The sequence below is a fragment of the Ranitomeya imitator genome, chromosome 4, assembly GCF_032444005.1.
Source record: "Ranitomeya imitator isolate aRanImi1 chromosome 4, aRanImi1.pri, whole genome shotgun sequence".
Lineage (NCBI taxonomy): Eukaryota > Metazoa > Chordata > Amphibia > Anura > Dendrobatidae > Ranitomeya > Ranitomeya imitator.
The window spans coordinates 434,501,047-434,527,645 of record NC_091285.1 but is presented as its reverse complement, the minus strand read 5'-3'; the positions used below and the strand labels follow the sequence as shown (position 1 = coordinate 434,527,645).

General features: G+C 45.9%; 1 protein-coding gene across 1 annotated transcript in view; it reads right to left on the bottom strand.

Moving 5' to 3' along the window:
• Positions 1-26,599, bottom strand: part of HERC1 (HECT and RLD domain containing E3 ubiquitin protein ligase family member 1) — a 163,831-nt gene that overhangs the window by 63,618 nt on the left and 73,614 nt on the right. Inside the window, exons 38-43 of the mRNA XM_069765571.1 lie at positions 20,258-21,009; positions 19,107-19,305; positions 18,458-18,618; positions 16,726-16,842; positions 15,908-16,115; positions 13,310-13,434 (exon numbers count right to left, since the gene is read on the bottom strand). Of these exons, the coding sequence (XP_069621672.1) occupies positions 13,310-13,434; positions 15,908-16,115; positions 16,726-16,842; positions 18,458-18,618; positions 19,107-19,305; positions 20,258-21,009 (1,562 nt within the window). The remainder of the gene's footprint in view (positions 1-13,309; positions 13,435-15,907; positions 16,116-16,725; positions 16,843-18,457; positions 18,619-19,106; positions 19,306-20,257; positions 21,010-26,599) is intronic.

Sequence of the window (26,599 nt, the reverse complement as noted above, 5' to 3'; positions counted from 1 at the left end):
ATTATTATTTTTTTTTTTTTTACTTTTGGCATGCTTCAATATTCTCCATGGGAGACTAGAAGCTGCAGTTCTCTGATCGGCTCTGCTACACACAGGCGATGATCAGATCGTCTGTGTGTAGCAGAAATGCTCACTTGCAATCCGGCTATGACAACCATAGAAGTCTGCTGAGATCGCTGATCGTCATGCCGCCCGACCCATCGGTTACCAGCGATCATGTGACAGGGTCACCGATGGGCTGGGTTAGTGACGCGCTTCCGGTAAGCAAATTAAATGTTGCTGGCAGAGATTGACAGCGATATTTAACTAGTTAAGAGCCGTGGGTAGATCACAATTCCACCTGCGGCTGTTGCGGGCACATGCCAGCTGTATAGATCAGCTGTCATGTGCCCGGAAAAGTGCGGGCTCTGTGCCAGAGCCCACACAAAACAGGGGGAGTCCGACGTCAGCGTACTATTACACTCAACGTCAGAAAGGGGTAATGGTTAGTTTAAGAGGCAGAGGGGTGGGTGAAAAGTGGCTGATAAGTGGAGAAAGAAAAAAATAATTATCTTATCAGAGAAATTAACGTTTCAATATCTGCTTGTACTATTGATTCATGCCAAGACCGGATTTATACAAGGTCCTCAATCACATACTAGACTACAAAGAGACATACTTATTAATATTATTAACAATCTTATGAAAATAAAGCTTAAAGTACACATGAAAATAAGAAACTTTGTAATATATTTCAGCAGAGAAATTAGCTTCTTTCTCAACCAGCAAGGATCTATCATTCTCAAGTCAAGTGTAAAATCTGTATTCCGTGAAGACAGATCTTTACATTATTGAGATAGATGACACAGTTGCTACTGATAAGACTATGGGGAGGTGGGAAGAGATAAAGGCAGAGCTCCCCCTCCTCACATTGTACATAGAAACTAATCAGTAGCAACGGTCATCTCCCATTTCTGTAATTTAACAGTCTGTCTTCACTGAATACAGATTTTACCTGTGAATTGAGAATTTTGAGAATGACTGATTAATCCTGATGGAGAAAGAAGCCGATTTCTCTGATAAGATATATTACAAAGTTTATTATATTCATGTGTACTACTGATTTATGAAATAAAAATATAAAAAATGGTTGCCCTTTGATTGTTGCAATTGCATTGTTACACAGCTTTCTTACGTATTTTTCCAGATCATTGCTTACATACAAAAGTGTGAAAATCAACAAAAAACTAATGCTACAAATGTATCAGACCCTTCTACCCAATAGGGCATCGGTCACTATGGCATCATATAGTACCCATGACAGATATGATAAACACTTTATGATTGATTTTGTAGAAAAACAGGATTTTTGGTTGCTTACCGTAAAATCTGTTTCTCGGAGCCTTCATTGGGGGACACAGGAACCATGGGTGTATGCTGCTGCCACTAGGAGGCTGACACTATGCAAATAAAAAAGTTAGCTCCTCCTCTGCAGTGTACACCCTACCGACAGGAAGTAGGATATTCAGTTAGTGAGAAAGCAGTAGGAGAAGCAACGTGTAAAAGAGGAATAATAATAATAATAAACTTTATTCACATAGCGCCAACAAATTCTACGGCGCTCCATAGATTAACAGTTTCAAACACTCGAAGAGTGTTCAAAGAACTCAAACGTATACAGTAAACAGAGCTGTTCAACTTGGGAGGGTGCTGTGTCCCCCAATGAAGGCTCCGAGAAACAGATTTTACGGTAAGCAACCAAAAATCCTGTTTTCTCTATCGCCTTTCATTGGGGGACACAGGAACCATGGGACGTCCCAAAGCAGTCCCTGGGGTGGGAAAAACAGATTTCCATCAGGTCCGAGGACTCACCGCTGCCGCCTGCAGGATCCTTCTGCCCTGGCTGGAGTCCGCCGTAGTTCGGCGAAACGTGTGGATGGAAGACCAGGTGCCGCTTGCAAAGCCGTCAGCGATAACCCTGTGACGTACCGCACTGGAAGCGCCGACTGCCCGGGTAGAGTGAGCCTTTATCTCAGGAGGGGGCACTCTTGTTCTTGACCCGGTAAAGCTTCCAAAATTGCCGATCTGATAGAGCGAGCAATAGTCGCCATTGCCGATCTGATAGAGCGAGCAATAGTCGCCTTGGAAGTCGGCAGGCCTCTACGCACGCCATCAGGGATGGCGAAAAGAGAATCCATCTTTCGGAAAGCGGCTGTGCTAGCCAGGGAGATCCTCACTGCCCTGACGAGGCCCAGCCTGTTCAACGATCACTCCAGAGGATGAATCGGAGCTGGACAAAAGGAAAGGTATACGATGTCCTCGTTGAGGTGGAAAGATGAAAACCACCTCGAGAAAGGAAGGAAGGCAGAGGCCTGGGACTACCTTGTCCTGGTTTAAAATCAAAAAAAGGAGGTCGGCAAGAAGCGGCCGCCAACTCAAAAACGGGGCGGATCAAAAAGATGGACCTGAGAAAAGCCACCTTCCGAGATAGAACTGACAGGGAAAACTCCCTGAGAGGCTCAAAGGGGGGAACCCCTAAGCACAACCAATCCAACCTTTAAATCCCATGAATCCACAGAGGCCCTGTACCGAGGGACAGCGTGGGCTACTCCTTGAAGGGAGGTCTTAACCTGTGGCTGAGAAGATAACGTCTTCTGAAAGGGAAGAAGAGCGCAGGAACCTGGTCCTTTAGGGAACTAAGAGCGAAGCCCGAATCCAGCCCTGCCTGAAGGAAAACCAAATGGAAGGCAGGGAAAAAGGACATAGGTGAAAAGTGGTTGGACTCGCATCAACGAAAGTAAGCCTTCCAGGTACGATAGTAGATCCTGGAAGAAGACAAAGGCTTCCCAGCCTGGATAATAGAGTGACTCATCTGGGCCGAAAGGCCGGACGCTCTTAGAACTGTGGAGTCCACAGCCACGCCGTTAAACTGAGCGACCGATAATTCGGGTGGCAGATCGGACCCTGAGACAGCAGATCGGGTCCGCCCGGAAGACACCAGGGGTGTCCGCGGAAGATTGACGATGTCTGCAAACTAAGACCTCCTTGGCCAATCCGGGACGATCAGAATGACCGGCACCCATCCAGCCTTGATCTTTTTCGACAGCTTGGAAAGCAAGGGAAGGTGTGGGAACCGATAGGGGAGCCCGAACTGCGACCGAGGAATGGCCAGAGAGACAACACCACTGAGAGGATCACGGGACCCTGGGCCGACCCGAGGGACCTCCTGTTCAATGGGGACGCCATGAGGTCCACCTCTGGAGTCCCCCATCGAAGAGCAATCCGATAGGAAACCTCCTGAAGTACCATTCCCCTGCCGCGAGGCCCTCGCGGCCGAGGAAGTCGGCGGCCTAAATGTCCACGCCGGGGACATGCACTGCGGAACTCACCAGGACCGTTGCCTCTGTCCAAAGGAGGGTCCTGGAATCTCGGCCGAGGCCAGCGAACGCCGAGTCCACCCCTGGTGGTAGACATATGCACTGCTGTGTCATTGTCTGTCTGGATTCGAATTGGCAGGCTGCTGAGAATCCTTACCCAGTGAAGGAAAGACAGAAAAGATGATCCGGGACTCGAGGACATTGATCGGCAAAGGAGGCTCCTGCACCGACCAACAACCCTGAAAGAACAGGAGACAAAGCCCCGCTCCTCCGCGAGCGGACGGGCGTCCGTCGTCACCACCTGCCAGGGAACTGGAAGGAAGGGTATGCTGTGAAGGATCTACTCTGGGATAAGAGAAGTGACCTCGGCCGCCAGTCGAGGAACCATTTGACCTGGGAGAAAGCCGGATCGGACGATGCAGGGAGAAGACAGACCTGTACCCTGCGATAAAATAGCCTGCTGAAGAAGTCTTGAAAGAAACGGGCGAAGGGCAAACTGCTTCCGATGTTGCAACCAAACCTCCTTAGGGCCGAGAACCCTGGAGCAAGCGAACTTCCTGACAAAGGAGGGATATCCTGTCCTCGGGAAGGAAGACTCTGGTCCGACAAGTGTCGAAGAACATGCCCAGAGATACGAGACGCTGAACAAGACGGAACTTCTTCCTGTTGATGAGCCACCCGCAACGGTTAGAATGTCAGAAAAGATGGATAGACTTTCGGGAGCCTGAAACCGAAATTCCTGAGCCTCCATGAAAGTGATTACTGAACGAGGGAATATCATCCTGAAGTGTCTCCGACGAAACTTCCTGTACAGCAAATGGAGATCCGGACTGGGACGAACCTTGCTGTCCTCTATCAGTACAGAAAGATTCGAAGAGAAGCCTGTGAACCGATGAACCATTCCTGTTCTGGGACGGGAACGTTTACCCCAGATTTAAGGAGGGAAACAATGGCTGTAAAGAAACCCGGGACTAGAGCGGGGTCTCTTGGAGGTTGGGATTTGAAGAAAACGATCCCAAAACCGTGAAATGAAGATTTTGTATCTAGAGGATACAAGTGTCCTGGCCCATGCGCCCTCTACTGAGGAGACCCAGACGTCCCTGAGGGACAGGAGACGGTTGCCCGGTCTGAGAAACGGGCTGGGGTCTAGTCGTGGGTCATGCCTAGGTGGAACTGCCAGTCCTGGACCTGGAGAATCCACCTTAGGAGTAGCAGGCACGCCAGGAAAGAGTGAGTCGAAGAATACCTTCTTCTATCTAACGTGCCAGTGGCCTCTGCTGTTGCGAAGAGGAATCTGATGCCGCAAAACTACGAAAAAGGTCAAAAAGACCGAAGTAGCCGCCTAAGGGGAAGTAGGCGAGGTCTGGAGAAGGGGACTGGTGCCGCCAGTGTTGTCCTTAATAAATTTGGTCCAGCTTGGAACCGAAAAGGACGTGAACCCTGAAAAGGCAGGCTCGTAAGGGACTTCTTTGATGACTCTTGAGCCAAACAGTGCGACAGCTGGCAACAACATTACTGGACGCCTGTGCGGCAGAAGACGCGACGTCCAGGGCACAAATTATTCCCCGGCGTGAGAAATCTGGGAGGCAAGTTTCGCCAGCCGACCTGATGGAGCTCCAGCTTGAATGCCCCAACGGAGTTGTTTAGCCCCTCGGATACAGACTTCGAAACCCAAGCTGGGCATTGGGATGATTCGGCAGTTTTGAGAGCCGACTTCACGAAGGATTCCATGATCCTATCGATGGAATCTTTCAGAGCCGCCCACCGGATAGCGTAAGGACTGTGTTGGTGGCAAGTTTAGCAGCCGACGGATCCACAGGGGGAGAGGTCGTTCTCTAACGCCTCTCATTCCGGTTGGCAATGAGATCCGGAGGAAAGAGATATGAGACTCCAAGACGATTGTCTCTTTGAGAACGTCTGGTCGAATTCGCTCTTTCTCTGGACAGAAGCTCCTAGAATTCAGGATGAGGAGCAAATACCTTGGGAGGTAGCTTGGACCGTCTAAACGAAACCGCCTGATCTGCGGGTTTCGTAGAGGAATCTTTGATGCCACAGGTCTGATTGGTCGCTCCAATGAGGCTTTGAACCATATCCCTCATGTTAGCGATTTGGTTCGAATCCGGCCCCAAATTATCCTCCGAAGGCGTATCAGAGAAAGCCTCGCCTGACTCAGGGAAGGAGGATCGGGAGGACGCCGACTGCAGAGGAGGACCGAGTGTCGAGATGGAGCGAGAAGAGGACTCAGACTGGCATTCCTGTCAGGACCTTTTTCAGCTAGCCTTGGAGAGCTCGGACGGAGCTTTCAGCGACCCGGTGGCTACTGCGGGGGTCTGCAGGGGTAACCGATCCAGCACGGACACCAGGGTTGAGACACCCGTGTTAGATTGGCCACCGATTGAGACGGAGAGGAGGCCCAGCCTGGGACTGGGAAATCACTCTCGGGCGGATCGGCTGGGGGATCCTGGGCGGTGGGCACAATCGGGTTGCTGCAGGAGTAGGAAGACGAAAATGGCCCCCTTTTTTTTTTTTTTTTGCCCGAGTGGATAGAGGGCAGTGGGGGGGGGAGGGGGGTGGGGCAGAGGGGAGTGTCAGTCTGCAGAGCAGAGCTACTCACGGTAGACGAAAAACGGGATCCGGAGGACGCTGTTCGGCTTGATAGGATGGGCCTCCGGTAAGAAGTCGTCTTTTAGGCAGGAGGGTGATATGAGCTCCTGCCGCAAATTGGACCGATCTGCGGATGTGACCGCGGTATGGGCTCCTGAGATGTGGCGACGGATGTCTGTCATGGAGGAGAGGTGCATTTAAAGGAGTCCCAAGATGGCGCCAGTGGGCGGAGAGAAGGCGGGCCGCAGTGAAAATGTCGGGCGGGAGAAAAGCCCGCCCGATGAGAGAAGAAAGGGGGCGGAGTCCGGCACCGGAAGTAGGCCCAGGCAGAAGCCGGGGCCTAAATTAGCGATCGGTGCCGGCATGGAAGGGCCGCAGCGGTGAACAGTGCGCCGCAGAAAACGATAGGTGAGCGGCCGCCTACCGCGGCGGGAGTAGCGCAGCCGCCGGTCCAAAGCGGTGAGGCGGTCTGGCAAGCCGCCACGCTGAGGGAGGATGCGCGGCGCTGTAAGCGGCCAGAGGGACGCAGCTGCAGGGGGCCCGATTAGCGATGCGGCGGCCGCGCTGAAAAGAAATGAACAGCCGCATACAGCGGCCGGAGCAGGGAAGCCGCAGCGATGCGGCGGCTGCTAAGCCGCCGCGCTGAAAGGAAATGAACGGCCGCATACAGCGGCCGGAGCAGGGGAGCCACTGAGGGCCGCGCTGAAGCTGGGGCTGGATAGAGGGCGGGGGGGGGGGGGGGGGGGAGGGGTGGCAAGCCTGCAGGACCCGAGGCGGGAATGTCCCCCCCTGAGCACGGCCACGCAGATAGCGTGCCCGGACAAGAAGCGGCGCGGTGTTCCGTAAAGGCAGCCGCGCCGGAACAGGGGACAGGGAGGCCGCATCCACGGAAGTGGCGCGGCTGAAAAGAGATGCGATGCGCATCAGAAAACCCCTAAATAGGAACCCCCTTTTTAGGATCCAGGGAAGCCACAGGGTGGGGAGGGAAAATACTCACCTAAACATCCCCCGCCGGTACTAACCTGGAAGGAATGAGACATCCACGGAGCTGATGGACGTCCTCGTCTCCTCCGACCGACAGGCTCTGGTGGGCGAGTGGGTGGGGGACGGAGCCAGGACCGGACTTCTAAGCACGCTTGTGTGCTAGGATCTTGGTCCTGGTGAGGGATCTATGAGGATACGGGGTGGCAGTACACGCCGTACTCATAGTCCGCATTGTGGGACTACAGGTGTGACTGTTCACCCTGTATCCCTCCGGAAAAACTTGAAAGGAAACGACGCACATTGAGGTAGATAAGGGTCTAATGAAAGACCCGTGTCCACCTCCTACTGACACTAAGCTAAACTGAATATCCTACTTCCTGTCAGTAGGGTGTACACTGCAGAGGAGGAGCTAACTTTTTTATTTGCATAGTGTCAGCCTCCTAGTGGCAGCAGCATACACCCATGGTTCCTGTGTCCCCCAATGAAAGGCGATAGAGAAATTATGCTGGATTCAATTGATTTATAAGGCTCTATCTGGTTTCTTTCTGGGTATTCATATTATTCTGGCCGACAAAAATCAATGCAAACTGAAAAGAAAGTCTGAGAGGAGTCCAATATTGGAGCAGGAGTCTCCTGTACTGAGAATTTGCAAGAATATACAGTTAGGTCCATATATATTTGGACAGAGACAACATTTTTCTCATTTTGGTTATCGACATTACCACAATAAATTTTAAACAAAACAATTCAGATGCAGTTGAAGTTCAGACTTTCATCTTTCATTTGAGGGTATCCACATTAAAATTGGATGAAGGGTTTAGGAGTTTCAGCTCCTTAACATGTGCAACCCTGTTTTTAAAGGGACCAAAAGTATTTGGACAATTGACTCCAAGGCTATTTCATGGACAGGTGTGAGCAATCCCTTCGTTACGTCTTTCTCAATTAAGCAGATAAAAGGCCTGGAGTTGATTTGAGGTGTGGTTCTTCTGTGAAGTAAACATGCGGTCAAAGGAGCTCTCCATGCAAGTGAAACAAGCGATCCTTACGCTGCGAAGACAGAAAAAAACTTATCCGAGAAATTGCTACAATATTTGGAGTGGTTGATTAATTAGATCAGAGCCACATACAGGTCCTTCTCAAAAAATTAGCATATAGTGTTAAATTTCATTATTTACCATAATATAATGATTACAATTAAACTTTCATATATTATAGATTCATTATCCACCAACTGAAATTTGTCAGGTCTTTTATGGTTTTAATACTGATGATTTTGGCATACAACTCCTGATAACCCAAAAAACCTGTCTCAATAAATTAGCATATTTCACCCATCCAATCAAATAAAAGTGTTTTTTAATAACAAACAAAAAAACCATCAAATAATAATGTTCAGTTATGCACTCAATACTTGGTCGGGAATCCTTTGGCAGAAATGACTGCTTCAATGCGGCGTGGCATGGAGGCAATCAGCCTGTGACACTGCTGAGATGTTATGGAGGCCCAGGATGCTTCAATAGCGGCCTTAAGCTCATCCAGAGTGTTGGGTCTTGCGTCTCTCAACTTTCTCTTCACAATATCCCACAGATTCTCTATGGGGTTCAGGTCAGGAGAGTTGGCAGGCCAATTGAGCACAGTAATACCATGGTCAGTAAACCATTTACCAGTGGTTTTGGCACTGTGAGCAGGTGCCAGGTCGTGCTGAAAAATGAAATCTTCATCTCCATAAAGCATTTCAGCCGATGGAAGCATGAAGTGCTCCAAAATCTCCTGATAGCTAGCTGCATTGACCCTGCCCTTGATGAAACACAGTGGACCAACACCAGCAGCTGACATGGCACCCCACACCATCACTGACTGTGAGTACTTGACACTGGACTTCAGGCATTTTGGCATTTCCTTCTCCCCAGTCTTCCTCCAGACTCTGGCACCTTGATTTCCGAATGACATGCAAAATTTGCTTTCATCAGAAAAAAGTACTTGGGACCACTTAGCAACAGTCCAGTGCTGCTTCTCTGTAGCCCAGGTCAGGCGCCTCTGCCGCTGTTTATGGTTCAAAAGTGGCTTTACCTGGGGAATGCGGCACCTGTAGCCCATTTCCTGCACACGCCTGTGCACGGTGGCTCTGGATGTTTCCACACCAGACTCAGTCCACTGCTTCCTCAGGTTCCCCAAGGTCTGGAATCGGTCCTTCTCCACAATCTTCCTCAGGGTCCGGTCTCCTCTTCTCGTTGTACAGCGTTTTCTGCCACATTGTTTCCTTCCAACAGACTTACCATTGAGGTGCCTTGATACAGCACTCTGGGAACAGCCTATTTGTTGAGAAATTTCTTTCTGGGTCTTACCCTCTTGCTTGAGGGTGTCAATGATGGCCTTCTTGACATCTGTCAGGTCGCTAGTCTTAAGGTACTGTCACACTAGACGATATCGCTAGCGATCCGTGACGTTGCAGCGTCCTCGCTAGCGATATCGTCCAGTGTGACAGGCAGCAGCGATCAGGCCCCTGCTGTGCTGTCGCTGGTCGGGGAAGAAAGTCCAGAACTTTATTTCGTCGCTGGACTCCCCGTAGACATCGCTGAATCGGCGTGACACCGATTCAGCGATGTCTTCGCTGGTAACCAGGGTAAACATCGGGTAACTAAGCGCAGAGCCGCGCTTAGTAACCCGATGTTTACCCTGGTTACCATCCTAAAAGTAAAAAAACAAACACTACATACTTACCTACAGCCGTCTGTCCTCCAGCGCTGTGCTCTGCTCTCCTCCTGCTCTGGCTGTGAGCGTCGGTCAGCCGGAAAGCAGAGCGGTGACGTCACCGCTCTGCTTTCTGGCTGCCCGGCGCTCACAGCCAGACCAGAGAAGCAGAGCGCCGAGGACAGACGGCTGTAGGTAAGTATGTAGTGTTTGTTTTTTTACTTTTTAGGATGGTAACCAGGGTAAACATCGGGTTACTAAGCGCGGCCCTGCGCTTAGTTACCCGATGTTTACCCTGGTTACCGGGGACCTCGGGATCGTTGGTCGCTGGAGAGCTGTCTGTGTGACAGCTCTCCAGCGACCAAACAGCGACGCTGCAGCGATCCGGATCGTTGTCGGTATCGCTGCAGCGTCGCTATGTGTGACGGTACCTTTACCCATGATGGGGGTTTTGAGTAATGAACCAGGCCGGGAGTTTATAAAAGCCTCAGGTATCTTTTGCATGTGTTTAGAGTTAATTAGTTGATTCAGAAGATTAGGGTAATAGGTCGTTTAGAGCAGAGGTCCCCAACCGCCGGTCCGCGGACCAGGACCAGGCCGTTGAGGTTTTTCAGCCGGTCCGCAGCGCCGCTGACAGCTAGCTTCACGGCCCTGCGCCTGGTTAGAGCACGCTCTGTGACAGCTCGCAGCTCCCGGCAGAGAACATTATGCAGGACGGGGCGGGGCGTCAGGCGGGTCTTAGTGACGCAGCCCTCCTGCGCAGCATGGTGTTCCTGATGGGGTGGGGCGGCAGGCTCTCCTCACTGACACGCCCAGTGGCGAATCTAGGGGGGGGGGGCAGCCGGGGCATTTGCCCCGGGCGCAGCCGGCAGGGAGGGGCGCAGTCGGGCTGCCTCATTCGGCGGTCCGCAGTGTCTCCCCCGGCGGCGGCATTCTGCCGCCCCCGGTCAGGGAGTCAGCTGTTCTCTGTGCCGACTGTCAAGCTGACAGCCGGCACAGAGAAGCTGCAGAGCGCCGGCTCCCAACGTGTGCAGAGGTGGAGGGGAGCCCCTGCAGGGTGGCTGCGACGGGCAGGGAGAAATCCCCGCAGCTCCGCTGCCCAGCGATCTGTCTTCCTGCTTCCTCTCACACAGACGCGCCGCTGGATGACGTCATCATTCAGCGGCCGGCTGTGTCAGAGGAAGGCAATGAGATGCTGTGGTAGAGTGCGAGGAGAGGTGAGAGGGGTGTGTGAATGTGTGTGTGAGAATGTATGTGTGAGAATGTGTGTGTGAGAATGTGAATGTGAGTGTGTGTGTGTGAGAATGTGTGTGAATGTGTGTGTGTGTGAATGTGTGTGTGTGTGTATGAATATGTGTGTGTGTGAGAATGTGTGAATCACATTCTCATTATAAATGTCATAATTACATGATAAGTATGCACTAAGCTCCACCCCTCCATAACCCCACCCCCATATAACCAGAGCCCCACCCCCACCCCACCGGGCCATGGAAAACTGGTCTTGCTTAAAGCCGGTCCCTGGTGCAAAAAAGGTTGGGGACCTCTGGTTTAGAGAACCTTTTCTTGATATGCTAATTTATTGAGACAGGTTTTTTGGGTTATCAGGAGTTGTATGCCAAAATCATCAGTATTAAAACAATAAAAGACCTGACAAATTTCAGTTGGTGGATAATGAATCTATAATATATGAAAGTTTAATTGTAATCATTACATTATGGTAAATAATGAAATTTAACACTATATGCTAATTTTTTGAGAAGGACCTGTATACGTCCTATACTGGACAGAAAAAACTACCATTGATAATATAAACCACTAGAAAAAAAGGAGTCAAAACGCTGCCAATTATATCAATAAAATTACAAGTATTTATTAAGTAGTAACATACAATATACAATCACATAAACACCTAATAAAAAATCTCCATTACATATAGGGTTACTCATGTGAAGGGTACAGGTAACAGAATCACGTACCACCCCAAAATGTAATACGACTTAAGGTCCAAGGTTCAGAGCGCAAGATGAGTATACCAAAAGTGAAAGCACACTTGTTAAATCCCTCTAGGAACCTATGTAAACTAGTTGTATCAATAGGTGTCTAGGACTGGACCTTACCCATGTCAGTCGTGGAGTGGACGTGAAGATTGCCAGCCCCTACGCGCGTTTCGCGTAGGCTTTTGGTATACTCATCTTGCGCTCTGAACCTTGGACCTTAAGTCGTATTACATTTTGGGGTGGTACGTGATTCTGAGTGGCAAAATCTACAATTTGGCACATCCTGAGAAAGAAAGAAAGCCCTGGTGAACTCATCAATGCAAAAAGACCTGGGCGCCCATGGAAGACAACAGTGGTGGATGATCGCAGAATAATCTCCATGGTGAAGAGAAACACCTTCACAACAGCCAACCAAGTGACCAACACTCTCCAGGAGGTCGGCGTATCAATATCCAAATCTACCATAAAGACAAGACTGCATGAAAGTAAATACAGAGGGTTCACTGCACGGTGCAAGCCACTCATAAGCATCAAGAATAAAAAGGCTAGACTGGACTTTGCTAAAAAACATCTAAAAAAGCCAGCACAGTTCTAGAAGAACATTCTTTGGACAGATGAAACCAAGATCAACCTCTACCAGAATGATGGAAAAGAGAAAAGTATGGCGAAAGCGTGGTACAGCTCATGATCCAAAGCATACCACATCATCTGTAAAACATGGCGGAGGCAGTGTGATGGCTTGGGCATGCATGGCTGCCAGTGGCACTGGGTCACTAGTGTTTATTGATGATGTGGCACAGGACAGAAGCAGCAGAATGAATTCTGAGGTATTCAGAGCCATACTGTGTGCTCAGATCCGTCCAAATGCAGCAAAACTGATCGGTCGTCATTTCATACAGATGGACAATGACCCAAAACATAAAGCCAAAGCAACCCAGGAGTTTATTAAAGCAAAGAAGTGGAATATTCTTAAATGGCATTTCACTTGTTAAAGACTAAACTTCAGACAGAAAGGCCCCAAAACAAAGAGAAACTGAAAACCACCGCAGTAAAGGCCTGGCAGAGCATCGAAAAGGAGGAAACACGGCGTCTGGTGATGTCCATGAATTCAAGACTTCAGGCAGTCATTGCCAACAAAGGGTTTTCAACCAAGTACTAAAACATTTGATTTGAACATTTTATTTAAAATTATTGAATCTGTCCAATTACTTTTGGTCCCTTTAAAAATAGGGTGGCACATGTTAAGCTGAAACTCCTAAACCCTTCACCCAATTTTAATGTGGATACCCTCAAATGAAAGTCGGAACTTCAACTGCATCTGAATTGCTTTGTTTAAAATTCTTTGTGGTAATGTCTATACCCAAAATTAGAAAAATGTTGTCTCTGTCCAAAAATATATGGACCTAACTGTATTTGTGCAAAAAGATGTCAAAGTGCAGGCTATATAGCGCTTCCCATTCCTCAAATGTAAGAAATGTTATTTGCTGTGGGATAATACTGCAGAACACGCCGACACAAATAATCTGAAAATCAATGACATTCTAGTAAAATATGCGATGTAGTAGAAAGAAAATATCATTCCCCGCCTAAAAAACATCATTGCATGTGTATTACAAGATACGACTAGTGTTGCTGCTCAGAATAGGTGGGATGCTTCAAACGCAGTGGGCAACATACCCGCTCTCGCCAGCAGTGTTCTTGCTGCCAGATCAAACTTTTGCCTCCTAGTTACAGTGGATCTGCCTCTCGTCTGCTGTCCGCTGCTCCCTCCAGCATTTTCTGCTTGATCCATGCTGTCTGGACTACAAGTCACAACACCAGATACAATTAGACCTCTTTCACACGGTGTGTTTTTGATCAACATTTTAAAATACATGTAAAAGAAAAAAGCGGTAACCTGAAGCATGGATGAGTCAATAGCTGTCACCCCGGTGGGTTCTACATTAACACTTGATGGAAAAGGCTCGTTTCCAACCATCAGGAATAATACAATCTTGCCATTGTGCAATCTCCCACATGGGTATACATCACCAGTAGTGATGAGCGAATATACTCGTTACTCGAGATTTCCCGAGCATGCTCGGGGGTCCTCCCGAGTATTTTTTTTAGTGCTCGGAGATTTAGTTTTTATTGCCACAGCTGAATGTTTTACATCTGTTAGCCAGCATAAGTACATGTGGGGGTTGCCTGGTTGCTGGGGAATCCCCACATGTACTTATGCTGGCTAACAGATGTAAATCATTCAGCTGCGGCAAGAAAAACTAAATCTCCAAGCACTAAAAAAATACTCGGAGGATACCTGAGCGTGCTCGGGAAATCTTGAGTAACGAGTATATTCGCTCATCACTACTGTTTAGTCTCTTTTTAGTCTCTCTTTTCTGTAAGTCTTCTCTTTTAATGATTTTTTCCCTAAAAGAATACTGGCGCATTGCCATTGATAAATTTCAACCCCTGTATGTAGAAGTTTCTATATTTTCCTAGAAACTAATATCTGTCTGCATTTAGCACACCCCCAAAAAATAGTCAAACACTACACTGACAACGCAGTCTAAATGACACTGCAACGTAGGCAAAAAAAGGCATACAGTGGCTTGCAAAAGTATTCACCCCATTAGCTTTTTACATATTATGTTATATAACAACTTGTGTTTTAATATTTTTGTAATCCTATTTGTGTGTGACACATCAGCACTAAACCGTGTAAGTTGGTGAAGTGAAGGGAGAAAATTATAGACATAAATTTAATTTATGGGAGAAAATAACTGAAAATTGGTATGTGCATATGTATTCACCACTAATGCTATAAAGCCCCTAAAAAAATCTGCTGCAGGCAATTACCTTCATAAGTCACATATTTAGTGAAAGGAAGCCCACCTGTGTGCAATCTAAGCGTCACGTGGTCTGTCAGTATGTATAGGGTACATCTTTTCTGAAAGGCAACAGAGGCTGCAACACCATGAAGAAAGAGGCACCACTAAGCAAAAAACACCATGAAGACCAGGAAGATCTCCAAACAAGTCAGGGTCAAAGTTGTTGAGAAGAACAAGTCGGGGTTGGGTTACAAAAAATATCTCAATCTCTTATGATTCCCCAGAGCACCATCACATGCATTATCATCAAATGGAAAGAATATGGTACCACAACAAACCTGCCAAGAGAGGCCCGCCCACCAAAACGCTCAGCTTGGGCAAGGAAGGCATTAATCAGAGAGGCACCACAGAGACCAAAGGTAACCCTGAGGTAACTGCAGAGTTCCCAAGCAGAGACTGGAGTATCTGTCCATATGACCATAATAAGCCGTACACTCAATAAAGATGTCCTTCATGAAAAAGTGGGCAGAAACAAAACCTTTACTTTCACATAAAAATTGTAATGCTCGTTTTACATTTTCCAAAAGACATGTGGGAGACTCCGCAAATGTATGGAGGAAGGTGCTATGGTCAGATGAGATCAAATTTTAAATTTTTGGCCACCAAGATAAATGCTATGTCTGGTTCCAAACCAACACAGTGCATCACACCAATAACACCATCCCCACAGTGAAATATGGTGGTGGCAGCATCATGCAGTGGGGATGTTTTTCATCAGCAGGGACAGGGAAAATGGTCTGCATCCAGGATGGTGCGAAATACAGAGATGTTTGTGAGCAAAACCTGTTTCCCTCTGTCAGTGATTTCAGACTGGGATAGAGGTTCAGCTTTCAATAGGACAATGAACCAAAGCTTACTGCTAAAGCAACCCTTGAGTGGTGTAAGGGGAAACATGTAAATGTTTTGGAGTGGTCTAGGCAAAGCCCAGAACTTAATCAAATTGAGAATCTGTGGTCAGACTTGAAGATTACTGTTCACCAGAGGAACCCATCTAATTTGAAGGAGCTGGAGTAGTTCTGCCTTGAGAAATGGGCAAAAATCCCTGTGACAAGATTTGGAAAGCTCAGAGACTTATCCAAAGTGACTTCCAGATGTAAATTCTGCAAAAGGAGGCTCTACAAAGTACTGACTTCAGGGAGGTGAATAGTTATGCACACTGAACTTTTCAGTTATTTTGTCCTATTTAACATTTGCTTCGCAATAAAAAATTAAACCAAATGTTCACAATTGTAGTTATGTTCTTTACATGAACTGATGCAAACCTTCACAAAAAACTGTGAAATTCCAGGTTGTGATGTAGCAAAACACGAAAAATGCTAAGGGGGTGGTGGGGGTTGTGGTGGTAACTACTTTTGCAAGCTACTATAGCATTCATCCAGTATTCTCCTAAATGTACATAAGTTACCTCTCACAAAAGCATTCTTCCAATTCTGGGGTATCTGAAGAGGAAATGTCTCCTGTGAAAACCTCATTGGCTTTACCCCCTGCACCTGAAATAACACCACCCTGGCACTGTTCACTGGCTCTGCCAGAGTATCTTTCCTCATCATCAGGATGTTCTATCATCCACATTGCCAATACAGTAATATTCTGGGGGTCAGCCTCTCGAGCACCTGGAAAAGCACAAACATAGGAAATCACGGAATAAGTATTAGGGAATTTTACATTTTATGATGGAAATAGCTTTAAAGGAAGATTACGGTAATAAACCAGCTTAAAATAATTAAAGATTTTGTTAAATAATAGAGCAAAATATGCAGTCATAATAGCAGCAAACCATACCTAGAGAGAAGATGTTTTATCTGTCACGGATCAAAGTCACAAACCCAAAAGCTTAAAGGAGCACTCCGGCATTGTTATATTCCCCCATTTGTTACCAGCTCTGCTCCGGTCCTCTCCCGCATCACGTGACCATGGTTGTAATGTAAGCCTCTAATAGCCTCGTTCGGAGTCCCAGACTCACATTGAGAAAGTCACCTCCGGCCCACAAATAGGAAGCTGCGTGAGCCTGCACGTCACAACTATGGTCAAGTCATACATGGGAGGACCGGAGTGGTGTTGGAAACGGCAGAAGACAATGACTGATATATTTTTTTTATTACACAAGAAAAAGTAATGATTGGCAACACATGTGCTCCTTCCCAAACTAATTTAAATATCACATATATAGATGAGAAACAGTCAGAATGCGGTAAGAAAAAATAAGACAAAAAGGACACTTACCAGTAGCTTCCATGGCTTTCTTGATCTGTCTTATAGAGAAGCCCATTTCTAGTAAAGGTACAACCACAGCAGGAGGTGGGGGAGATGTAGAGAGGCGACTACTGGGATCTGACAGAGCTGTGGAGACAAACAAGAAATTACAATCAACCAAGATTACCAATGAAAGCATCAATACAAAAAGGAATACGTGAACTGCCTTTTAAGGTACCGTCACACTAAACGATATCGCTAGCGATCCATGACGTTGCAGCGTCCTGGCTAGCGATATCGTTCAGTTTGACACACAGCAGCGATCAGAATCCTGCTGTGATGTCGTTGGTCGCTGCAGAAAGTCCAGCACTTTATTTCGTTGCTGGACTTCCTGCTGACATCGCTGAATCGGCGTGTGTGTGACGCCGATTCAGCGATGTCTTCACTGGTAACCAGGGTAAACATCGGGTTACTAAGCGCAGGGCCGCGCTTAGTAACCCGATGTTTACCCTGGTTACCAGCGTAAAAGTAAAAAAAAACAAACACTACATACTTACCTTCCGCTGTCTGTCCCCGGCGCTCTGCTTCTCTGCACTGTGAGCGCCGGTGAGCCGGAAAGCAGAGCACAGCGGTGACGCCACCGCTGTGCTTTCCGGCCGCTGTGCTTACACAGGGCGGAGAAGCAGAGCGCTGAGGGACAGACAGCGGAAGGTAAGTATGTAGTGTGTTTTTTTTTTTTTTACTTTCACGCTGGTAACCAGGGTAAACATCGGGTTACTAAGCGCGGCCCTGCGCTTAGTAACCCGATGTTTACCCTGGTTACCGGGGACCTCGGGATCGTTGGTCGCTGGAGAGCTGTCTGTGTGACAGCTCTCCAGCGACCAAACAGCGACGCTGCAGCGATCCGGATCGTTGTCTGTATCGCTGCAGCGTCGCTTAGTGTGACGGTACCTTTAGTCTAATTATTATTGCAGCTTTTTTTTTGTACATTTTTTACAATAAAAATAGAATCTAATCTGATTTTAAAGGGGCTGTCCCACACAGATTAGAAATCTTTTTTGCCTTGATTTTTTTGTTGGTTAAATAAAAAAATGGAGGCATTCTCGCCTACCACCAGCCCCACTGACCAGAGCTGGCTACCCAGAGGTCAGCGCTGAGTCGGATGTCTGGTTCATTTGAAAGTCACACGGTCAGGTGATTAGGAGCCCAACAGTGGATGGATCTCTAATGACATGCTCATCCAGTCACCTGACCACTGCAGCCAACCACAGGCTTCAGCAAACCTGTGACTTTCAAATGGTGCAGACATCACCTCCGGAGGCAGTGCAGCCTGTGCTGGATCCATTAATCTGCTGGCAAGGAAGCCTTACTTTTTTAGATCTTAAAAGCATCCACGCTTAAAAATGTAATGCTTTTCTGAGTCAGATAACCCATAGAATTCATGGGTCCAGGTCCAAGAGGCAGGTCTGCACCGGCTCCTCACCTAAGCTTCTCCTACACACATAAGGAGAGACCCATCAGTCTTGGTGAAGAGGCATAAAGAAGACAGCCGGGACCTGCCTCTTAAATTCATCACTTTGCCCCCGACTACGTTTTCCTCTGTGTTTTTCTCTGAAATGCCACAGTGCATCAGAGTAAAATATAGATGCCTTTAGCAATGAAGCCAGTATCTGATTCTGTTTTCAGCCAGTATATGCAATGTAATAGGTTCCAAATATAAGACAGATCGTTGTTTGCATGATATGGTTAATTGTACACTCACCGGTACGGTTGGAATGTCTTGAAGGCTGAGAGTCGGGAGAGGTCAGGCTCTGCCTTCTTCCCACTTCATCAGTGGGTGATGTGGGCAGTGATGTGATTGGAGGGGTCTGTGCACGACGGGTGGGCATCACTGTTGTTGTTGGGTAGCTTGAAAACATTTGCCTAAAAGAGGAAATGTAAAATGCTAAAAATGTATGAAAGATCAAAATATTCCTGACAGTTGGTCAGTGGGTGTATTGGAGGGCTCAAGTTTCAAGGTCACATCCAGCCAAGAGAAACATCTACACAGACGGTGTGTTCTCCCTGTGCCTCTGTAAGATTCTTCAGTCCTTTGCTTTCCTGCCACACTCCAAAACAAAACCATACTGGTCGGTTCATTGGTATCCTATGAAGCCAAACTAACAAACAAGTGGATGATTCTACCGGATTAGGGCACAGTGCTCAGTACTCAGCCGGGCTGCTGTAGTCTTGGGTAAAGGCTATGTAAGGCATGTAGTGTGAACCAAGGTGACAATGAAATGGTGGACCAAGGAGAGGTATTCACATTTCATACAATCACTATAATAAAGTGTAGAGAAGCTCCTTAGCACATCTGGACCACTGAAATGAAGAAATAGTCTATTTACACAGGCAATGAATGTGTAGAGTACCTCAACAAGCTGAGAGGCATTACTCCAGGAGACTCGGATGCTGGCACGGTTTCAGTGTCGGTGACCGGTGTGGTAGCGGTGGTAGTGTCTTCAAGCGAGCTGCTCATGAAAGACGTGGTGCTGGATGCCGAAGGGCTCGTGGTAACTGGTGTTTGAGCTTGTTGAATTTGATCATTATCCTCAGCTTGTTGGTCTATGTCTGGAGGAAAGGCAGACATAATGCAAACAACAGTCACTCAACTGCAACAAAAAAACCCAAAAAAGACACCAAACGAGCAAAAGGCAGCAAGTTATCCCCATTCATTAGGATAGGATAAAACTTGCTGATCGCTGGCACCTTCAGTGATCCAGAAATCTGCCACCCTGTCATGAGCGAAGGTGCAAATAGTCACATTCACTGTCTATGAAACTGACAGAGGGAGCAGGGTAGAGTGCTCAGCAATCTGCCACAATCCCATGGATAATGAAGCCATTCAGGACGGGACTGCAGGAGCCCCACGCTCAGGGATCCATAGAATTCCAGGATCGCTGAGGGGTCCCACCAATGGGCAACCAGGAATCATCAAATTATCCTTATCCTATGGATATTGGAATTTTATATTGTAATAACTCTTTAGACACATAGTAACATAGTAACATAGTTAATAAGGCCGAAAAAAGACATTTGTCCATCCAGTTCAGCCTATATTCCATCATAATAAATACCCAGATCTACGTCCTTCTACAGAACCTAATAATTGTATGATTCATGTACATGATTGTACATGAAATGTTCATTTTTATTCTGATCGCAAATTTACAAAATAATAGAAAGCCCTGGTAGTTAAGGGTAGAACAAGTAAGATAAATGCAATCAGTAGACTATTTTGCACAAACAAAAGGAGTATATTTCTATATTGGTTATTACCATAGCAGTAATAACAGTTAGTAGTAGCAATAGTAGTAGCAGTTATTACCTTATGCAGCAAAGTGAAACCACAAACAAAAACGTAGAGTTTTACGTGTGGCTTTCTTCCGGATTTTATCCTATGCACTGTACTTCCCCTTAAAGGGGCTAAATGGGTATAAATTCTAATAATTCTACGCCATTTTTATTTTTGCGAGCTATGTTATTAAGGTCTACATACACTTTGACACTTGTTGTGGCATACCTTGTCTAATCCTGCTGCCAAATTGCTCTTCCAGTAGTCCATGTACCACCAGCTTGTAAATCATGGCTTGCGCTCTCTCCAAATCAGCCAGTCCCAATGCCCTTTTTATGGGTGATCTCATAACAGCCCTCTTCACCATGTGACGCATCAAAAATTGAAGGGCAGCTCTCATCTCAACATCCTCATGTATGACGGGAGAGCTCGCGCAATCTGAATTGTGTCCATTCTCGGCCAGTACCTTTGGAATAAGAAGCAGCTCAGCATATTTACTGCAGCTTAGCAGCGCTCCCAAGGATTTCATGGCTCCTAAATTTATGTAGGATAATTGAACAGCCCTAATTTCAGATTGGGCAACATCATGGCTCCTTGAGAGGTGGTCATGACTTTTACGTTTCCCATCAATAGAATGATGTTGTTGATCACTGGCCGGAGTTTCACTGAGTAGTGTAATAGATTCGTTTTCGGACTTAGAAGCTATGTTGCTAATTGTTTTCTCCTCGGTTGCCCGTTCTATCGATTCAACGTCGCCCTTCTGCTCGGGGTCTCCCTTCTCTTCGGATTCATGACGGTGTCTCTTTTCGTGGCGTTTAGCACCTAATTTGCCAGGATCTTCGTGGATGCCTGTCAGGTATGTAAGGTCAAGCAGTGTAGAGGCAGTCAGCCCACGGAAACGAGCCACATCGAAGGGAGGGGGGTCACAAGGCTCCAAATTGTAGAGAGGAGTGTCACTAGGCGACCAAAAAGTTGGGAAGCTTTGGTTGAGAAAAAAATCAGAACGACACAGGAAAAGGCAAGTGAGGGACAGACAAGAGGAGAGTACAGGAAATAATGTTGAAAACTGTCAAGTCATTTACAGCAAGCATTCATGAGTAAATATAGGTTCTTATTTAGGAAAACTACTATAGAACGTGGAGATTTGCCTATAGCAACCATTCAGATTGCGAGGTTCATGGTCCAGCTAGCGCGAGAGGTCACAGCTGCTATGGACAAAACCTTCACTTTTCTGAGGATTAGTTTTCATAAATATACATTTTTGTGACTTTAAAAAAAAAAAAAAAAAGAAGCAGCAATTAAACTCCATAGCATAAGCAGCACAGGACAGACTAGAGGGCAGGACACAACACAAGACATTACGATGCACAAAGCAAAGATGAAGTAGTAATTATGTAAAAATACAGTCATTTAGTACACACGGAGAGCAGTGTACCATCATTACATCCATAAATATCACATTGTCATCTGTAGCCTACAGGCCCCTATACACATTAGATGAACGTTGGCTAAAACCGCCTGTATCGATGGGTACAGGCCATAGTCTAATGTGTATGCGGACTCCCAGATTGATGATGGCCGGGGACAGAAGGATGTCAGACTGTCCATTTATGTTGTTTCTAGAGACAGTCTGGAAACGGTGCTCTCACGGAAGAACACAGAAGCGTGTGGCAGAACGAGCATTCCTGTGAATGGGAAATTCGCGAGAGATAGCGGTCGGGTGAACGATCAGTAAAACCATCGTTTTGTCCCAACAATTCGCTAAAGTGTAAGGGGAGGGGACTTAACGGTTAAAATAACAGAACGGTCATGATCAGCGGCTTTTTGTTTGCGTTTTCCCCCCAAATAAATGAACTGGCTTTGTGTTCATGGTAATACAATATCACTTATTAAAAGGAGGTTCTCAGGAATAGAAAAGACTACTGAAGCAAATATCATTATAAATAAACCCTTATGTAATGTGCATTTAACTCATTAAAGACTCAACCTTTTTAAAGCTTTGAGACTTTAAAGCTTTGTATGTTCTTTCTTTGTTAAAATCCAACAGCCAGTATTTTATTCTTTTATCAATGTAGCTAAATGACTGCTTGTTTTTTGTTAAAGGAGTTGGCACCATTTTGGGCTACATGTAACCTATTACCAAACTTTTATCACCTCTTTATAGGGAGACAGAAAAAGAAAAACAGCTTTTAATATTTTAATTTTTTTACTTTTAAAGGGAAGCTGTCAGCAGGGTCAACCCTCCTAAGACGTCTATATGGACATGTAGGTCATGCCCATGGAGTGGAATAAAGTGATACCTTGATAGTTGCAGTCCGATGTCTTCGTCCAGAGATATCTACATTTTTCTTATATGTAAATGAGATGCTAAGATCTATGGACCAGACACTGATCACTACAGGTATCTGCCTCCAGAGACCATTATAAATAAAACGGGACATTACCAGACTGAGACTATTGATTTATGATATCAAAATTAAAATAATGGTTACTATTTAATTTCTCTTGTACGGTGTTCATTACAATCTTACTGCAGAGCGGCGTGTGATTTTGACAGCAAAGGGTCAGTCACTGCATGTCTCACACTGGTAACGTTCCCTTTCATTTATAAGCAGCTCAGGAGGCAGATTCTCATGGAGATCAGTGTCCAGCCAATAGATCTTAGCAGCTCTTTCACATATGAGTAACATAATTCTCTGGAACAAGCCAATGGGTCTCGGATATCAAGGTATCCTTTTATTATACTTTCTATGACTTGGGTAATCCTTGACGCTGATCTCTCCTTCAAACCACATATCCAAGCCCTTTCCACTTCCTGCCGCTTTCAACTCAAAAATATTTCACGATTCCGTTCATTCCTCAACCATGAATCTGCAAAAACCCTAGTCCATGCCCTCATCATCTCTCGCCTTGACTACTGCAACCTCCTGCTCTGTGGCCTCCCCTCTAACACTCTCGCACCCTTCCAATCTATTCTAAACTCTGCTGCCCGACTAATCCACCTGTCCCCCCGCTATTCCCCGGCCTCTCCCCTCTGTCAATCCCTTCACTGGCTCCCCATTGCCCAGAGACTCCACTACAAAACCCTTACCATGACGTACAAAGCCATCCACAACCTGTGTCCTCCATACATCTGTGACCCCGTCTCCCGGTACTTACCTACCCGCAACCTCCGATCCTCACAAGATCTCCTACTCTACTCCCCTCTTATCTCCTCTTCCCACAATCGTATACAAGATTTCTCTCGCGTATCACCCCTACTCTGGAACCCTCTACCACAACACATCAGACTCTTGCCTACCATCGAAACCTTCAAAAAGAACCTGAAGACCCACCTCTTCAGACAAGCCTACAACCTGCAGTAACCACCGATCGACCAAACCGCTGCATGACCATCTCTACCCTCACCTACTGTATTCTCACCCATCCCTTGTAGATTGTGAGCCTTCGCGGGCAGGGTCCTCATTCCTCCTGTACCAGTTATGACTTGTATTGTTTAAGATTATTGTACTTGTTTTTATTATGTATACCCCTCCTCACATGTAAAGCGCCATGGAATAAATGGCGCTATAATAATAAATAATAATAATAATTGCATCCCATATAGACGGCTTAGGACAGTTGAGTCTACTGACAAATTCTCTCTACATTTTATGCTATTCATGTGCTAAACAAATAAAATTGTTACTTTTATTCTGTAGGTCACCCCAATTATGGCAATATCAAATGTATGTAGCTTTATTTACATCTTACAACTTTTATACAAAAAAATAAACACTTAGAATATGGAGAAACAAAAACAAATGATATTTTTTCAGAGAGCCATAGATTCTTACAATTTTCTGTCAAAAGGGCTGTATGAAGGCTTATTTTTTTGCGTGTCAAGTATTCAATGGTACCATTTTCTGACACGTGACACCGTTTAAAAAAAAAAAAAAAAAAATACCGAGGTGGAATGTACAAAAGAAACAGTAATTCTGGTTTTATTTTTCTTAAAACACTGTTCACTATTGTAGGTCATTATGATAATGATAATACCCAATTTATGTAGTTCGTTATTTATTTACTGCTCTTAAAACAAACAAACAAAAAAAAACAACACATTTTTGATGGCTTTAATACATTTTGAAACAGTTTTATTTTTCCATAGACATTTGTATCAGGGATTATTTTTATGGGATAAACTGTATTTTTTACTGGTGCCATTTTTGGTAAGTAAATACAACTTTTATCACTTTTTTGTTATGATGAAGAGAAAACCTCAGCAATCCTTGAATTGTTTTTCACACTTTTTTCTTAAAGTGCTCAAGGATTGAGTGATATCCAATTCCTATCATGTTTATAATCACTTTTTATCAAAAATTATTTTTTGCATCATGTTCCCAAAACTAAAATTCAACCATTTAGGCCTTCATATAGTGGATTTATCCCTTACAAAAATCATACTGGCACAGTAGATTCCAGTAAATTTGTGTATTGTAATAAAACTTTGTCTAATTGTAAATTAGAGGGTTTTGGTGCACTCTTTGAATGGCCAACGGCCTCGTCTCATGTTGATCGGCAGCACTCACTTTGGAATGCTGTCTGATCTAACTCACCAACCTTGCACACACTGAACCTATCTGATCTAATAGAGAGATATCAGGGGTGCTGAGGTAAGAATAGGCTGCTCACACTGCTGTACACCATGTCTGTCTGACCTAATACAGGAGATATCAGGGGTGCAGAGGTAAGAAGAGGCTGCTCACACTGCTGTCCACCATGTGTGTCTGACCTAATACAGGAGATATCCGGGGTGCAGAGGTAAGAAGAGGCTGCTCACACTGCTGTCCACCATGTGTGTCTGACCTAATACAGGAGATATCAGGAGTACTGAAGCAAGAATAGGCTGCTCACACTGCTGTCCAACCATGTCTATCTGATCTAATACTGGAGATATCAGGGGTGCAGAGGTAAGAAGAGGCTGCTCACACTGCTGTCTACCATGTCTATCTGATCAAATACTGGAGATACCAAGAGTGCTGAGATAAGAATAGGCTGCTCACACTGCTGTCCAACCATGTCTATCTGATCTAATACTGGAGATATCAGGGGTGCAGAGGTAAGAAGAGGCTGCTCACACTGCTGTCCACCATGCCTATCTGATCAAATACTGGAGATACCAAGAGTGCTGAGATAAGAATAGGCTGCTCACACTGCTGTACACCATGTCTGTCTGACCTAATACAGGAGATATCAGGGGTGCAGAGGTAAGAAGAGGCTGCTCACACTGCTGTCCACCATGTGTGTCTGACCTAATACAGGAGATATCAGGAGTACTGAAGCAAGAATAGGCTGCTCACACTGCTGTCCAACCATGTCTATCTGATCTAATACTGGAGATATCAGGGGTGCAGAGGTAAGAAGAGGCTGCTCACACTGCTGTCTACCATGTCTATCTGATCAAATACTGGAGATACCAAGAGTGCTGAGATAAGAATAGGCTGCTCACACTGCTGTCCAACCATGTCTATCTGATCTAATACTGGAGATATCAGGGGTGCAGAGGTAAGAAGAGGCTGCTCACACTGCTGTCCACCATGCCTATCTGATCAAATACTGGAGATACCAAGAGTGCTGAGATAAGAATAGGCTGCTCACACTGCTGTCCAACCATGTCTATCTGATCTAATACTGGAGATATCAGGGGTGCAGAGGTAAGAAGAGGCTGCTCACACTGCTGTCCACCATGTCTATCTGATCAAATACTGGAGTGGAGATACCAAGAGTGCTGAGATAAGAATAGGCTGCTCACACTGCTGTCCACCATGTCTATCTGATCAAATACTGGAGATACCAAGAGTACTGAGATAAGAATAGGCTGCTCAAACTGATGTACACCATGTCTACTGGATCTAATAATCTGAATAAAGTCCACTTTTTCACTGATTTCCGTTGGAGTGCTTTTTTCACACAGATACAAACGACGTTTCAGCTTCTCATATAAAGCCTTTCTCAAGCATGCTTGAGACATAGGATTGTGCTATTTTTCCTTGTTATTGTGATCTCATACTCTAGATACCAGGGGAGTTAAGATAAGAAGGGGCTGCTCACACTGCCCTCCACCGTGTCTGATCTAATATTCTAGATACCATGAGTGCAGAGAAAGGAAGATGCTGTTCACACTGCCATCCACCATGTCGGCCTGATCTAGTACAGGAGATATCAGGGGTGCTGAGGTCAGAATAGTCTGCTCACACTGCTGTATACCATGTCTGCCTGATCTAGTACAGGAGATATCAGGGGTGCTGAGGTCAGAATAGGCTGCTCACACTGCTGTACACCCTGTCTACTTGATCTAATTCTCTAGAAACGACTAGTCACACTGCTGTCTACTCTTTCTGTCTTTCTGAAAAATGATACAAGGTATCGTTATCTCAATAGTCACTGCAGTGGAGCTTTCTACTTCATATGCTCACATTACATGCACTTTTCCTATTAACATTTTAGACCATTTTTTTGTAAGTATAACAGGACAACTGCCATTTTAATTCCATAGTGATTAACTCCCTAGAAAAAATTATGAGGATT